The 17,742-nt window shown below is 42.6% G+C and overlaps 1 protein-coding gene across 4 annotated transcripts in view; it reads left to right on the top strand.

Annotated features, from left to right (window-relative positions):
* The window catches only part of LOC121554512 (sodium/potassium/calcium exchanger 2), a 184,679-nt gene that overhangs the window by 82,534 nt on the left and 84,403 nt on the right, over nucleotides 1-17,742 (top strand). For all 4 annotated transcript variants that reach the window (XM_041868128.2, XM_041868126.2, XM_041868127.2 and 1 more), the window contains one exon: nucleotides 7,254-7,268. In XM_041868128.2, coding sequence (XP_041724062.1) covers nucleotides 7,254-7,268 — 15 coding nt within the window. The remainder of the gene's footprint in view (nucleotides 1-7,253; nucleotides 7,269-17,742) is intronic.

Below are 17,742 nucleotides of genomic sequence, written 5' to 3'. Positions count from 1 at the left end.
ATCATTGCACGGAGCGCGTTTCTTCACAAAACTGGATCTCAGGAGCGCCTATAACTTGGTGCGCATTAGGGAGGGAGATGAATGGAAGACGGCATTTAGTACCACCTCAGGTCATTATGAGTATTTTGTCATGCCATACGGGTTAATGAATGCTCCTTCAGTCTTCCAATCATTTGTGGACGAGATCTTCTGGGATCTGCATGGGCAGGGTGTGGTAGTGTACATTGATGACATCCTAGTGTATTCTTCTACACGAGCCGAGCATGTAGCCCTGGTGCGCCGAGTGTTGGGTAGGCTGTTGGAGCATGACTTGTATGTCAAGGCAGAGAAATGTCTGTTTTTCCAGGAGTCCATCTCCTTCTTGGGTCATCGGTTGTCCGCGTCAGGGGTGAAGATGGAGATTGACCGTGTGTCGGCCGTGCGTAACTGGCAAACCCCAACCACTGTTAAAGAGGTGCAGCAGTTTTTGGGTTTTGCCAATTACTACCGGAGGTTTATCCGGGATTTTGGACAGGTAGCAGCTCCCATTACTTCCCTGCTGAAGGGGGGCCCGGTGCGTTTGCAGTGGTCGGCTGAAGCGGACAGGGCGTTAAGTAAACTGAAGGACCTGTTCACTTCGGCTCCGGTGCTGGCGCACCCGGACCCCGCTTTAGCGTTCCAGGTAGAGGTGGACGCGTCAGAGGCCGGTACTGGGGCAGTACTCTCGCAACGCTCCGGCACGCCTCCTAAGCTCCGTCCCTGCGCTTTTTATTCTAAAAAGCTCAGCCCGGCGGAACGTAATTATGACGTAGGGGACAGGGAGCTGTTAGCCGTGGTTCAAGCCCTAAAGGTGTGGAGGCATTGGCTTGAGGGGGCTCAACACCCTTTTCTCATTCTGACTGACCATCGTAACCTGGAGTACATCCGGGCAGCTAGGAGATTGAACCCTCGTCAGGCTAGGTGGAACATGTTTCTGACCCGGTTCGTTTTTAAGATCACTTACATCCCAGGGTCCCAGAACGGTAAGGCAGACGCCCTGTCCCGGCGGTATGACACAGAGGAGTGGTCCGTTGAGCCCACTCCCATACTGTCTTGTCTGGAGTCTTGTCTGGTGGCACCAGTGGTATGGGAGGTTGATGCAGAAATTGAGCGGGTGTTACGCACCGACCCTACTTCCCCAGAGTGTCCAGTGGGTCAGACGTACGTGCCGCTCGAGGTCCATGATCGTCTCATTTATTGTGCTCATACGTCACCCTCCTATGGACATCCAGGTATTGGCCGGACAGTGCACTGCCTTATTGTTAAGTACTGGTGGCCAACATTGGCTAGGGACGTGAGGGTTTATGTCTCCTCCTGCTCGGTGTGCGCTCAGTGTAAGGCGCCTAGACACCTGCCCAGGGGGAAGTTACAACCCCTGCCCGTTCCACAACGGCCGTGGTCTCACCTCTCGGTGGACTTTGTCATGGACCTTCCCCCCTCTCAGGGGAATAACACTATTCTGGTCGTTGTGGATCGGTTCTCTAAGGCCTGTCGTCTCATCCCAATGCCGGGTCTCCCTACTGCCCTACAGACCGCTGAGGCTTTGTTCACCCACGTCTTCCGGCACTACGGGGTTCCCGAGGATATAGTGTCTGATCGGGGTCCCCAATTCACCTCTAGAGTCTGGAGGGCGTTCATGGAACGCTTGGGGGTCTCGGTTAGCCTTACCTCGGGTTTCCACCCTGAGAGTAATGGGCAGGTGGAGAGAGTGAACCAGGATGTGGGTAGGTTTCTGAGATCATATTGCCAGGGCCGGCAGGAGGAGTGGTCGGGGTATATCCCCTGGGCAGAGATGGCTCAGAACTCTCTTCGCCACTCCTCTACTAACCTGACCCCTTTCCAGTGCGTGTTAGGGTATCAGCCGGTTCTGGCACCATGGCATCAGAGCCAGATCGAGGCTCCTGCGGTGGATGAGTGGTTTCGGCGCTCGGAGGAGACGTGGAACGCTGCACACGTACATCTGCAGCTGGCCATCCGCAGGCAGAAGACGAGCGCCGATCTCCACCGCAGTGAGGGTCCAGTATACGCACCTGGAGATCGAGTCTGGCTCTCGACTCGAAACCTGCCCCTTCGCCTGCCTTGCCGGAAGCTTGGCCGGCGGTTTGTGGGGCCATTTAAAGTCCTGAGGAGATTGAACGAGGTGTGTTACAAGTTGCAACTGCCTAATGACTATCACATTAACCCCTCGTTCCATGTGTCTCTCCTTAGGCCGGTGGTAGCTGGTCCACTCCAGGACAGTGAGATAAGAGAGACCCCTCCGCCCCCACTGGACATCGAGGGGGCTCCGGCGTACTCAGTCCGGTCCATCGTGGATTCGAGACGTCGGATGGGGGGTCTACAATATCTCGTGGAGTGGGAGGGGTACGGTCCGGAGGAACGGTGCTGGGTGCCTAGGAGGGACATTTTAGATCCATCCCTCCTGACTGAGTTCCACCGTAGTCATCCTACGCGCCCTGCTCCACTTCCTCCTGGCCGTCCCCGAGGCCGGGGTCGGCGCGCGGCTGGAGCCGCGCATCAAGGGGGGGGGGGGTACTGTCACGAATTCCGCCGAGACTGCTCCTCCTCCTTGTTCGGGCAGGCTTCGGCGTTCGTCGTCCCCGGAGTACTAGCTGCTACCGCTTGATGTTCTCTATGTTTGTTTGGTTTTGTCTTGTTGGTGCACCTGTTTTGTCTTATGTATTGATTATGTCACCTATAAGTTTCCTTTGGTTTTGTTTGCAGTTGTGTGTTGTTGTCCGCCTGTCCGTTGGTGTATCTTTATTGTGCTCTAGTAGTTAGTGTTTTTACGCACTGTTTGCGTAATCGCTCGCTTCCTGTGTTTGAGGCCCGTTATTTTTGTTATTGTCTTTGTGACAATTAAAGTCGTTTCGACTAAGCTTCTGTGTCCTGCGCCTGACTCCAACACCGCATCCACATCAGCTTGTGACATGTACTGGGAGTTGTAGTTGCTGGAATGAGTTCAGATTTTTCAGTCTTCACTTTCCTGGAAAGCTGAGCCTTGAATGAATCGATTCAAAAATAAGATTAATCAATTGTGCCCTGACTGACTGCTAAGTGACTATTACCATGCATCACCTCCTTGTCACACTCCTAGACGCCCCATTACTCACTTACCATTATTTAATTTTAGTCATTCCATCTGGGTGATAAAGTTCTAAATCACAGTCTGGTATGGGAATAGAAATGTGTGAGGGCATAGTGTGGTGTAGAAATAAATGCAACCATGCGACCTACTCCCTCTTGCAATTTGTTTAGCAGCCAACTGTAGGGTGGTTCTCAAATTGATTTAAAATACTTACCACATGGTGGTTAAATCATGTTTGTACCCTGGGACCTTTAAGTGATTTGAAACATTGTGCAGTTCCTTTAAAAGATAATGGAATGTTGTTAAGATTATAAATTATTCTGACAAGTCTCAGAGTCAGTGTTTTCCGTATTCTTTACATGGAAAGATCCTGACCATGCAAAGTAGCCTTTATTACTAAACCAAATCAAATCAAAGTTCATTCGTCATATACACAGGATACAGCAGGGTGTAAACAGTGCAATGAAATGCTTACTTGAGAGCTACCTCTCAACAGTGCAGTGAAATATAGAAAAAATGTAAGTAACAACAATAACACAATAAGGCAATAAGTGGTAAACAGATATTAAAAAGTATGAAAGTACTAGTAGAACTAGCAGCAGTAGAGCATTAAGATATGTTGGGAATTATACACTGAGTATACAAAACATTCGGAACACCTTCCTAATATTGAGTTGCACCCCCACCTTTTGCCCTCAGAACAGCCTCAATTCGTCAGTGCATGTACTCTACAAGGTGTCAAAAGCGTTTCACAGGGATGCTGGCCCATGTTGACTTCAATGCTTCCCATAATTGTTTCAAGTTGGCTGGATGTCCTTTGGGTGGTGGACCATTATTGAAACACATTCTTGAAAAACCCAGTAGTGTTGCAGTGCTTGACACAAAACAGTGCGCCTGGCACATACTACCATATCCCGTTCAAAGGCACTTAAATATTTTGTCTTGCGCATTCAACCTATGAATGGCACACATACACAATCCATGTTTCAATTGTCTCAGACTTCAAGATCCTTCTTTAACCTGTCTACTCCCCTTCATCTACACTGATTGAAGTGGATTTAATAACAAGTGACATCAATAAGGGATCATAGCTTTCACCTGGATTCACCTGGTCTGTCTATGTCATGGAAAGAGCAGGTGTTCTTAATGTTTTGTATACTTAGTGTACCCACTGGGCAAAAACTGGTTGAATCAACGTTGTTTCCATGCCATTTCAAAAATATATATATATGTGATGACGTTGAATCAACTTGGAAAACTGATTTTTTATTGTTTTCACCCAACTGTTAACCTAAATCCAATAACATGTTGAAATTATTTTTTTATTTCACGTTGAATTTACGTTAGTTGACAACTCAACCAAATGTAAATCAAAACTAGAAATTACGTCTATAATAGTATGACGGTTGATAAAGTGAGCAATACAATAAATAGTAATAAATAATAGCAGCAGTGATGGTAGTGAGTGTAAGAGTGTGTGTGTGTGTGTGTGTGTGTGTGTGTGTGTGTGTGTGTGTGTGCGTGTGTGTGTGCTTGCGTGTGAGTGTGAGAGTGTGATAGATTGCGTATGAGTATGTGTATGGATTGGGTGTGTAGAGAGTCAATGCAAATACTTTTTTTCTGTGATTGAATCAACATTATATCAGCCCCTTTTCAATGCAACAAACCAAATCAAATCTAACTTTGCAAGATTGAGTCTGTGATTTTGTTGTAGGCAGAGCCTATAATTCTATTGGCTGGGGTAGCCCACAAGCGGTCTTTCAGTCACCCATGAGTGTTAATATTCTTTGCTATTTAGCGAGTTATTAGCCCCGTTATAGATAAGTATAGGTCAGCAATGGGGGGTTACTGCTTCCTACAAGAGCACAAAACTTGTATGCCACCTTTCAAGCTGTCTTTGGAAAACCAGTCAAGTAAGAAGCTTACGTCTTAATTAAAGGGGCAGTGTTGTATTTTGAGACAGGCTTGAGTATGCAAATAAGCCAATAAGAAAGTGGTTTCTTGCATCATACAACACAATACAATGTAATTTACAGTCACCTATTTGGCCCATGGTGTTACAGATCAAGTAAAACATTATATCATCGTTTTTTAAAGTCTCATGCAATGTAGGCAGGCCTGCATTGAACACCACATATAGGCTACTGAAGGCTATATCATAGAAATCAAAGGCTATTTCCATGTGAAAATGTTATAGGATTTGCTCCATTGGTTTTGTTGGTAGGCCTACATTATGCTAAAATAGCCACAATAGCCTATTGGCTACTGGCTAAAACTGTAAGGGTACAGCCTCAGTGTTCACTGTAAACGCGCGCCAGAAGTTGCAAAAATTCTCACAACTTTCAAGTTTCCGCTCACAAGACCTAAAATTTGCTCAGTGCCCCAAATAATTAAAGGGAACATCGGTTAAAAGCGTTATTTAGAAGATAGGAAGAGAGATTTTCCATTAGAAAAATTTATACATTTTTCAATGCTTGTTAAGGATACTATAGTTATCACGTTTCACATTGGCTTTATTAACTACAAAAAGGTAAGATGTGTTTTTAATTCTGGTGCCACACTGCACACACAAGCTTGTTAGCAAGTTAGCTCTGGTCCAGCCAACTCTCATAAGTTCAAAGACATTCAAAGTTCCTCCATAAAAGCCGCTCCTCTGTAGGTATAATTCTGTGGGCTTAATTCAGATAATGCATGTCATAACAAGATGCTCAGCGCTTCAAGCAGCCTCCTACTCCACCCTCTCTCAATCTCTCCCCACGCATGTAAACAACTATATTGCCCGCTACATAGCAAGCTGCTTTATCCGCACTTATTGGTGAAGTAATTTAGTTAGCTAAATGTAAAAAACTGTCAATTTCACAGGTTAAAAACAAATAAAGAGAGTCGCACACTCTATGTATAAACTCCCAGTAATTCAGGGTGACCCTGAAGAAGGCACAGTGATGCTGAAACGTTGGTGGTTTCTTACCCAATACATTACTGGGAGTTTATACATAGAGTTGTGACTCTCTTTATTTGTTTTTATAGCTTACAGTTTATTCACCGTTAGCCAGCACCTCTACACTGTTCAGAACGAAAGTTTGGTTCCAACCCCTAGTGCAAATAGTCTCTGAACCTCATGTTTGTGCAGGTGGATGGCTAGGGACGCTGTTTAACAGTCTTATGGCCTGGAGGTAGAAGCTGTCTGGGAACCTGTTGGTCTGAGACCGGATGCTCCACTACCATCTGCCAACACTGGACAGGGCAAGCAGAAGCATCAGTCAAAGACAGAGCCAAAGTATCTTGTCCTTAAGCCTCACCATCCCTTGCAGGCTTTTAGACATTAAGTGGCTCAGTGGTGTTATATAAAGCTGGCAGTGTTCATAAATATCTCATAGAGACTTGTAAAAGTAAGTGGAATTATGCTGTCTAGTCTCACTAGACACATCCCACTGGGCACAGATGTCAATTTCATTGAAATGACGTGGAAACAGCGTTGATTCAACCTGTGTGTGCTCAGTGGGAGAGGAGCTTGTATTGGAATACGAAGAACAACCTTTCATTGGTTGGTATTCATTTGCCATGGTGCAAGACTGTGGTACATTCTTTTGTATTATTAAAGCTGAAGATAACCTCACTGTAAAGCTTGGGAACAACAAAGCTAATTTTCCAGGAAATCATGTCTATAAAGTCCAGTGCATGTCTGTCAAAAGGTGCTATCTAGAACCTAAAAGGGTTTTTCAGCTGTCCCCATAGGAGAACCCGTTGAATAACTATTTTTGGTTCCAGGTAGAACCCTTTTGGTTCCATGTAGAACCTTTTCCCCAGAGGGTTCTACATGGAACCCAAAACAGTTCTACCTGGAACCAAAAAGGTTTCTCCTATGGGGACAGTCAAAGAACCCTTTTGGAACCCTTTTTTCTAAGAGTGTAGCAATATTCCAATGGCCAAATGTGCTTATTTTATTTTTGGATCTAGTTAACCATAATTTATCCAGCTCATTAAGATAATTCAGAGCCAACTCTCATTGGTGTTAATGGCCTAAGCAGAATGCAAACCTTTCATAAGATTAAAGTCCAATGTTTTATCATGTTTTATCAACTTATACATCATCTGGTTTATCTTTTCTCTCTCCCTTTCTATATCTCTCTTTCTTCCTCTGTGCCCTCAGAATTTGCTGATTCTGGTGAGTTACTTTTCTAATTATCTTTGCCAAAAAGCTGTTCATTATCATCCCCACAGCTTGGAAGCGACTTTTTGCCAAACTTTCCCCTTTGATTGTACCTCTCCCTGTTTGCAGTTATGTCAACAACTGTCCAAACCTAAGTTTCTATGTAGACACTCCCTTACACATTTTTACTATTTTATGTGGATGTATACCCATTGGAAAACCTCTGTAACCATTTCTGTATTGTTTCCATTATCATTCCCCTCTCCCCTCTTTTTTACCCCTTGTAAGCGAACCATTGTAACAATATATACTATACTCACCATCTTGAATGCATGGGACCGGGAGATACATTGGGGCCAAACACTGAGAGAGCTGAATAAATTATTTGTTCTTTGACACACGTCCAAAAAAGTAGAGGACACAGGACTATGGAAAGACCAAAAACAGTCAGTGGCCGACCATTGCCCACTGTATCTGTGGTGTGTTTGCACAGTTGAAAAGGAGAAATAGAAGGTGCTTGCCACTTTGATTCCTTAATAAATCTACATGTTTTCAGGATGACACAAACAGCATGTAATTGTAATTTAGTCTCTGACACTAGCAATACTGTCTTTTGGTAGCTTGGTATGTTTACATTATTTATTTTTTATTATGGTCAGCTAGCTAGTCATAATGTGTAACAAACCACACCTAACCTTACACTTTGAGTTTTTTTGTACTTGTATTTTTATAGACATTCCTTTTGACTTAGAAGTCAAGACAAGAATGACATGAACATTTGGGAAATGTGTTTAGAAATCCTTTCAGTGTCAGACACAGTTCTTCATTACAGTTTTTTTTTCCAATCACATTGCTGCATTTTGTACTGTAAGTACTGTAAGTGGTATATTTTCTAAACTCGAAATGCAAAACTCTAAACTGATAGCACTTCTAATGTAATGTAACCATGAATGTTTACCTTGCACAAATGGGTAATTTGGTCATTATAGAGTTCTGTTATTTCTGTTTTGAAATTGGTTCCTAAATTATGTTGTGCCCATCCTATTTTATTGAAGGTCCTTTTTTGGAAGAGACAATTCAAATCTGGCCAGCCCCTGTGCTATTATTACACACCACAACTGTCAGCACACTCTCTCTTTTTCCATCAGTGTGGAGCTAAAAACAATATCACTTAGGAGCTGCATCAAATATTGAACTGCAGAGAACAGGGAGGGGCTACATTGAACATAGAGGTTTTGTGCCTGAGCTCTCTTTGAACAGCAAAATCATGTCATACCAAGCAGCACAGCCTTACAGTACATGTACGTTCTTAACCAGACCTCTGGTCTTGTCATCAGTGGAGTTTTGTTGAATATTCATAGCTGAGATCAGTCTCATTGTCAATGTCATTGTTTACAACAGAGGTTTACACAGATCTGTGACTGGGGGAATCATAACTTTTGGGCTAAATCAAACTAAATGTGTGCTCCATCTCGATCTAGCTCGCAATTTAGATAGCTAGTTGAATAATTTTTACTCTGCCCTGAACATGGTATACACTGGGAAAACAGAAAAATATGAAATAGTGGCGCGAAGTCATGTTGTCATGTCAACAAAATGTGATGAGAACAAAGACGATATGCTGGTACACTCTTAGAAAAAAATATTCTATCTAGAACCTGACCCATAAAATAACGTGTTTGAATGATCATGTTGTTCAATCAGCTTCTTGATATGCCATACCTGTCAGGTGGATGGATTACGTTGACAAAGGAGAAATGCTCACTAACAGGGATGTAAAGAAATTTATGCCGACAATTTGAGAGAAATAAGCTTCTTGTGCATATGGAACATTTCTGGGATCTTTTATTTCAGCTCATGAAACATGGTTAGATATTGTATGCTAATTTATGCAAATAAAAACTGAACAAAAATATCAACGCAACATGTAAAGAGTTGGTTTCATGAAGTCGGATGTTTACATACACCTTAGCCATATACATTTAAACTCAGTTTTTCACAATTCCTGACATTTAATCCAAGTAAAAATTCCCTGTTTTAGGTCAGTTAGGATCACCACTTTATTTTAAGAATGTTAAATGTCAGAATAATAGTAGAGAGAATGATTTATTTCAGCTTTCATTTATTTCATCACATTCCCAGGGGGTCAGAAGTTTACATACACTCAATTAGTATTTGATAGCATTGCCTTTAAATTGTTTAACTTGGGTCAAACGTTTCGGGTAGCCTTCCACAAGCTTCCCACAATAAGTCGGGTGAATTTTGGCCCATTCCTCCTGACAGAGCTGGTGTAACTGAGTCAGGTTTGTAGGCCTCCTTGCTCGCACACGCTTTTTCAGTTCTGCGCACACATTTTCTATAGGATTGAGGCCAGGGCTTTGTGATGGCCACTCCAATACCTTGACTTTGTTGTCCTTAAGCCATTTTGCCACAACTTTGGAAGTATGCTTGGGGTCACTGTCCATTTGGAAGACCCATTTGCAACCAAACTTTAACTTCCTGACTGATGTCTTGAGATGTTGCTTCAATATATCCACATAATTCTAATTCCTCATGATGCCATCTATTTTGTGAAGTGCACCAGTCCCTCCTGCAGCAAAGCACCCCCACAGCATGATGCTGCCATCCCTGTGCTTCACGGTTGGGATGGTGTTCTTAGGCTTGCAAGCCACCCTCTTTTTCCTCCAAACATAACGATGGACATTATGGCCAAACAGTTTTATTTTTGTTTCATCAAACCAGAGGACATTTCTCCATGTGCAGTTGCAAACCGTAGTCTGGCTTTTTTATGGCAGTTTTGGAAAACAAGTTTTAATGACTCCAATTTAAGTGTATGTACGACTTCAACTATAAGTCCCATGTCAAATGTGGTATAGTATTCTCAGCCTTGGCCTCTGTACGGTGTCCGAACTACCCCTGGTCTTGCGTGTGTGTCTGGTCATGGCGTCTGGTTGTCGTCGCCCCCCTGTACTGTCTTATGACCCAGAAGTCATTGATCACGCAGCTCAATCAGTGCCCCCTGCCCACCCCAGCCCTGTTCAGTATTCACCCCCCATGCCTCCTTTTTTTTAGGAAATGTAAGAGGTTTGCTGCTACAACCACTCAGTGCTCAGAGGCCTTTACTACCCCACACAGAAATTGTTAGATGAATGATTGGGCCTTGACTAAATTATGTAAGCCCCCCCCCCCCCCAACTCGTGGCTGACGGTTGAAAGAATCAATGTTAAAAGCCTTTTGCTCCAGTACTGAGTGCGTTTTCATGACGCAAAAAAAATAACTACAGTAAAGAGGTCATGCCACAAGGACAAAAGGCCACTTGGTAAACAACTAAACAACAACAAGTTCTTATGTCCTGTTGCAAACAAACATAAGAGTGATGTCATTAAAGGCACAGTGCAGTCAAAAATGTGATTTTTCTGTGTTTAATATACACTCATTGGCCAGTTTTTCTATGTACACCCATCTAGTCCCGGGTCAGACCCTCCTTTGCCTCCAGAACAGCCTAAATTCTTCGGGCATGGATTCAATGTTAAGACACGCTGTGGCGTTCAAACGTTGCTCAATTGGGACCTAACCTGTGCCAGGAAAACATTCACCACACCATTACCGCGTTGACACCAGGCAGGATGGGGCCATGGGGTCATGCAAAAGTTGGCATTTATAAAAACTGAACTTGAAGTGAGAATGTGCTTATCCTCCTGCAAACTTTAGACCATGCGTACGCACTGTTTCTAGTGGTTGAAGTATTGCATTGCAAGAAAGCAGTTGAGGTTTAGGGTTTAGTGAATGATTTGTCCCAAATACAATGCTTTTAGTTTTTGAAATATTTAGGAATAACTTATTCCTTGCCACCCATTCTGAAACTAACTGCAGCTCTTTGTTAAGTGTTTCAGTCATTTCAGTCGCTGTGGTAGGTGACATGTATAGTGTTGAGTCATCCGCATACATAGACACACTACTCAAAGCTAGTGTCATGTCCTTAGTAAAGATTGAAAAAGTAAGGGGCCTAGACAGCTGCCCTGGGGAATTCCTGACTTTACCTGGACTTTGTTGGAGAGGCTTCCATTAAAGAACACCCTCTGTGTTCTGTTTGACAGGTAACTCTTTATCCACAATATAGCAGGGGGTGTAAAGCCATAACACATACGTTTTTCCAGCAACAGACCATGATCGATAATGTCAAAAGCCGCACTGAAGTCTAACAAAACAGCCCCCACAACCTTTTTATCAACAATTTCTCTCAGCCAATCATAAGTTATTTGTGTAAGTGCTGTGCTTGTTGAATGTCCTTCCCTATAAGTGTGCTGAAAGTCTCTTGTCAATTTGTTTACTGTAAAATAGCATTGCATCTGGTCAAACACCATTTTTTCCAGAAGTTTACAAACGGTTGGTAACAGGCTGATTGGTTGGCTATTTGAGCCAGTAAAGGGGGCTTTACTATCCTTAGGTAGGGGAATAACTTTTGCTTCCATTTAGGTCTGAGGGCACACACTTTCTAGTAGGCTTAAATTGAAGATATGGCAAATAAGAGTGGCAATATCGTCCGCTGTTATCCTCAGTAATTTTCCATCCACGTTGTCAGACCCTGATGGGTTGTCATTGTTGATAAACAACAACAATTGTTTCACCTCTTCCACACTTACTTTACAGAATTCTAAATTACAATGCTTGTCTTTCATAATTTGGTCAGATATACTTGGATGTGCAGTGTCAGCGTTTGTTGCTAGCATGTCATGCCTAAGTTTGCTAATCTTGCCAATGAAAAAATTATTACAGTAGTTGGCAATATCAGTGGGTTTTGTGATGAATGAGTTTGCCTTTTTCCCCAAATTTCATTTAAGGTGCTCCAAAGCTTTTTACTGTTTCTTTATGTAATTTATCTTTGTTTCATAGTATAGTTTCTTCTTCTTTTTATTCAGTTTAGTCACATGATTTCTCAATTTGCAGTAGGTTTGCCAATCGGTTGTACAGCCAACCTATTTGCAATTTTTTTGCCTCATCCCTCTCAACCATACAGTTTTTCAATTCCTCATCAATCCACAGGGATTTAACAGTTTTTACAGTCATTTACTTAATGGGTGCATTTACATCAACAACATAGGAATCACTACAAAACTTATTGTATGACCTCTTATACACCATATTAGGCCCAGCCTTTGGAACTTTGTTTTCCTAGATATGGCTACTATATTGTGATCACTACATCTGATGGATTTAGATACTGCTTTCAAACGAATTTCTGCAGCATTAGTAAAGATGTGATCAATACATGTTGATGATTTCATTCCTGTGCTGTTTGTAGCTACACTGGTAGGTTGATTGATAACCTGAACCAGGTTGCAGTCACTAGTTACTGTAGAGAAAGCTTTGTCTTGAGTGGGAAGCCTGATGAAAGCCAGTCAATATTTAAATCACCCAGAAAATATACCTCTCTATTGATATTACATACATTATCAAGCATTTCACACGCTATCCAGATACTGACTGTTAGCACTTGGTGGTCTATAGCAGCTTCCCACCATAATGGGCTTTTGGTGAGGCAGATGAACCTTTAGCCATATTACTTCAACAGCATTTAACATGAGATCCTCTCTAAGCTTTACAGGAATGTGGTTCTGAATATAAACAGCCACACCTCCACCTTTGGCATGTCTGTATTTACTCTAGATCTTATAACCATGTATTGCTACCACTGTATCATCAAAGGTATTATCAAAGTGAGTTTCAGAGATTGTCAGAATATGAATGTCATCTGTTACTAGCAAATTATTGATTTCATGAACCTTGTTTCTTAAGCTACATAAATTATGTTAACGTGGGCTATTTTTAACACTTTTCTAGAATTCTTGATTGTTTTTCTTGCTTTACTGCGAAGCTTACCAGAGATAGACATGCTCGGGTTATTTATGTTAGTGTAGGGTGAGCTGTACACAGTGGACTTCCTGCTCGGGCCCACCACCTCAGTGTTAACAGTATAACTCTGGTTCATAGGCATATGATTACTGCATACAATAGATGTAGGATCAGCAGAGGCATTCAGGGCAGTAAGAGGGACAAAATTAGGTTACTTACATTGTGTCTTTCAACGCCCCTGGGATAATGTACATTTGCTGAAGCATTATGACAACTCAGCGACACAATGATAGGGATTAAATGAGGTGGGCTTGGGTCATTGATAAGTAATTGTCTCAACGCAGCCTTATAATGCTGTGAAAGGATCCAGGAACCCAAATGACTTGGGTGGATCCCATCCTCCTTATAATACAAGCATTGTTTCCAGAAGGTATCAAATTTGTCAATAAATGTTACACCCACAGAGCTGCAATAGTCTCGTAGCCAGTTATGGATGGCTAAAAGTCTGCTGAACAATTCAATGCCACGATTTAGGGAGGCCAGAGGGCCAGATATTATGGGGCGTTTGTTGGTGTCAAGTATTGACCCAATCATTTCTTTAAAATCCATCTTCAGCTGTTCTGAGCTGCCCTTCATAATGTGATTCGATCCCACATGAACCATGACAGTATCAACCCCCAGTGACTGACGCACAGCCTCGAGTTGTGCGTTCCGAGATGCCGTTCTGCACACCACTGTTGTACTGCGCCGTTATTTGCATGTTTGTGGCTGTTAGCTTGCATGATTCTTGCCATACTCCTTCGACCTCTCTCATCAATGAGCTGTCCCACAGGACTGCCGCTAACTGGATGCACAGGAGGCGGGCCGTTTCTGAGATATTGTAACCGGCGTCCCTGTCACTGATGATCATACCACGCTCAAAGTCACTTAGGTCATTTGTTTTGCCCATTCTAACATTCAATCGAACAGTAACTAAATGCCTCAATGCCCGTCTGCCTGCTTTATATAGCAAGCCATGGCCACGTGACTTTGTCTGTAGGAGCGAACAATTTTCGTGAACGGGGTGGTGTATCTAATTAACTGGCCGCTGAGTGTATATTTCCACACTGAGGTTGTAGAATACTGTGAAATTTAGAAAGTTATGATAATGCCCTTTTAGTGTAAGAGCTGTTTGAAAAGACCGCCAAAAATGTCAGCCTGCTTTGGTGGGATGGAGTTTTGGCCTGCCTGGTGACATCACCAGGTGGTAAATGTATTAATATACCAATAGGAAAGAGAGTTCCAAACTTCTCTGCCAATAATAGCACGTTTTCTAAATTGTAGCAAAATTCTTGCTTGAGAAATTGCTCTTTGCTAAAAAGCCATTTTTGTTTCTTTTTGACCATTTCAATTGAAAACAATCACAGTAAGGTACTTAATTTGTACCCAGAAATTATTTGATATTGAGATAAAATTGACTGCATTCGATCTTTAAGGTCAATTTCTCCATAAGCAGTAAGAGTCGACATCACTAGGGAGGTTGTCAACTTGAACTTAACACTGAGCTCCCTTTTCCTGGTCTTGAGAGACCCATATATAATTTTGCTGCTTCTTTGTTTTCCATCACCAGTACCTCTCCACTTCCTGGAAGTAGGAATCATAATATGGACTCATAAGGTCTCATTTCCACAAAACCCTTTCAAATGATAGAAGCCTCTCAAAACACTACATCGCTAAACACAGATAAACAGATACAGTGGAGAAAAAAAGTATTTAGTCAGCCACCAATTGTGCAAGTTCTCCCACTTAAAAAGATGAGAGAGGCCTGTAATTTTCATCATAGGTACACGTCAACTATGACAGACAAAATGAGAAAAGAAATTCCAGAAAATCACATTGTAGGATTTTTAATGAATTTATTTGCAAATTATGGTGGAAAATAAGTATTTGGTCAATAACAAAAAAGTTTCTCAATACTTTGTTATATACCCTTTGTTGGCAATGACACAGGTCAAACGTTTTCTGTAAGTCTTCACAAGGTTTTCACACACTGTTGCTGGTATTTTGGCCCATTCCTCCATGCAGATCTCCTCTAGAGCAGTGATGTTTTGGGGCTGTCGCTGGGCAACACGGATTTTCAACTCCCTCCAAAGATTTTCTATGGGGTTGAGATCTGGAGACTGGCTAGGCCACTCCAGGACCTTGAAATGCTTCTTACGAAGCCACTCCTTCGTTGCCCGGGCGGTGTGTTTGGGATCATTGTCATGCTGAAAGACCCAGCCACGTTTCATCTTCAATGCCCTTGCTGATGGAAGGAGGTTTTCACTCAAAATCTCACGATACATGGCCCCATTCATTCTTTCCTTTACACGGATCAGTCGTCCTGGTCCGTTTGCAGAAAAACAGCCCCAAAGCATGATGTTTCCACCCCCCATGCTTCACAGTAGGTATGGTGTTCTTTGGATGCAACTCAGCATTCTTTGTACTCCAAACACGACGAGTTGAGTTTTTACCAAAAAGTTATATTTTGGTTTCATCTGACCATATGACATTCTCCCAATCCTCTTCTGGATCATCCAAATGCACTCTAGCAAACCTCAGACGGGCCTGGACATGTACTGGCTTAAGCAGGGGGACACAGCAGGATTTGAGTCCCTGGCGGCGTAATGTGTTACTGATGGTAGGCTTTGTTACTTTGGTCCCAGCTCTCTGCAGGTCATTCACTAGGTCCCCCCGTGTGGTTCTGGGATTTTTGCTCACCGTTCTTGTGATCATTTTGACCCCACGGGGTGAGATCTTGCGTGGAGCCCCCAGATCGAGGGGAGATTATCAGTGGTGTTGTATGTCTTCCATTTCCTAATAATTGCTCCCACAGTTGATTTCTTCAAACCAAGCTGCTTACCTATTGCAGATTCAGTCTTCCCAGCCTGGTCAGGTCTACAATTTTGTTTCTGGTGTCCTTTGACAGCTCTTTGGTCTTGGCCATAGTGGAGTTTGGAGTGTGACTGTTTGAGGTTGTGGACAGGTGTATTTTATACTGATAACAAGTTCAAACAGGTGCCATTAATACAGGAAACGAGGGGAGGACAGAGGAGCCTCTTAAAGAAGAAGTTACAGGTCTGTGAGAGCCAGAAATCTTGCTTGTTTGTAGGTGACCAAATACTTATTTTCCACCATAATTTGCAAATAAATTCATTAAAAATCCTACAACGTGATTTTCTGGATTTTTTTTCCTCAATTTGTCTGTCATAGTTGACGTGTACCTATGATGAAAATTACAGGCATCGATCATCCTTTTAAGTGGGAGAACTTGCACAATTGGTGGCTGACTAAATACTTTTTTTCCCCACTGTACATCTCCTGACCTGGATGAGTGTCTTTCTCATTCACTCAGCATCAGTTGGATAGGAGCCTTTTTAGTCTAGATTCCTCCTGCACATTTGAATATACATATTTTTGGCTGCTCATAGTTACACGTGTTACAGAAACGTTTAGACAGCTGACTCATTCTTTCTGATGACTAGGCGAGATACAATAATTTGTAAGGGAAAGAAGCACGGTTTTCCAGACAAAGCATCCTGATGTGTACGATTATATTTACTGCAGTGTACTCAAAACTGGCTTTCTCAGTTGAGCAGTGTCTGCAGTTTTTAATTCCTGGCTAATTCATGAAAAATATGTGCTGAGTGTCTGAGTATAAGATGTGGCTAGGTGAATCAAAACACGTGCTGGATTCAGCTCTATAAAATGAAATGCCCTTTTCAGTACGCATCACTACAGATGAGAAGATACTGTAACTAATCTTTGCTGCACGTGTTTGCTAAGACAGGAATGTTTTTATATATATACAGTTGAAGACAGAAGTTTAAATACACCTTAGCCAAATACATTTAAACTCAGTTTCTCACAATTCCTGACATTTAATCCTAGTAAAAATTCCCTGTCTTAGGTCAATTAGGATCACCACTTTATTTTAAGAATGTGAAATGTCAGAATAATAGTAGAGATAATTATTTATTTCAGCTTTTATTTCTTTCATCACATTCCCAGTGGGTCAGAAGTTTACATACACTCAATTAGTATTTGGTAGCATTGCCTTTAAATTGTTCAACTTGGGTCAAACGTTTCGGGTAGCCTTCCACAAGCTTCCCACAATAAGTCGGGTGAATTTTGGCCCATTCCTCATGACAGAGCTGTTGTAACTGAGTCAGGTTTGTAGGCCTCCTTGCTCGCACACGCTTTTTCAGTTCTGCCCACACATTTTCAATAGGATTGAGGTCAGGGCTTTGTGATGGCCACTCCAATACCTTGACTTTGTTGTCCTTAAGCCATTTTGCCACAACTTTGGAAGTATGCTTGGGGTCATTGTCCATTTGGAAGACCCATTTTCGACCAAGCTTTAACTTCCTGACTGATGTCTTGAGATGTTGCTTCAATATATCCACATAATTTTCCTTCCTCATGATGCCATCTATTTTGTGAAGTGCACCAGTCCCTCCTGCAGCAAAGCACCCCCACAGCATGATGCTGCCACCCCTGTGCTTCACGGTTGGGATGGTGTTCTTCGGCTAGCAAGCGACCCCCTTTTTCCTCCAAACATAACGATGGCATTATGGCCAAACAGTTTTATTTTTGTTTCATCAGACCAGAGGACATT

The sequence above is a fragment of the Coregonus clupeaformis genome, unplaced genomic scaffold, assembly GCF_020615455.1.
Source record: "Coregonus clupeaformis isolate EN_2021a unplaced genomic scaffold, ASM2061545v1 scaf0003, whole genome shotgun sequence".
In the NCBI taxonomy this organism is placed as follows: domain Eukaryota; kingdom Metazoa; phylum Chordata; class Actinopteri; order Salmoniformes; family Salmonidae; genus Coregonus; species Coregonus clupeaformis.
Note: the sequence above shows the minus strand (reverse complement) of the source record. Positions and strands in the feature narration are given on the sequence as shown.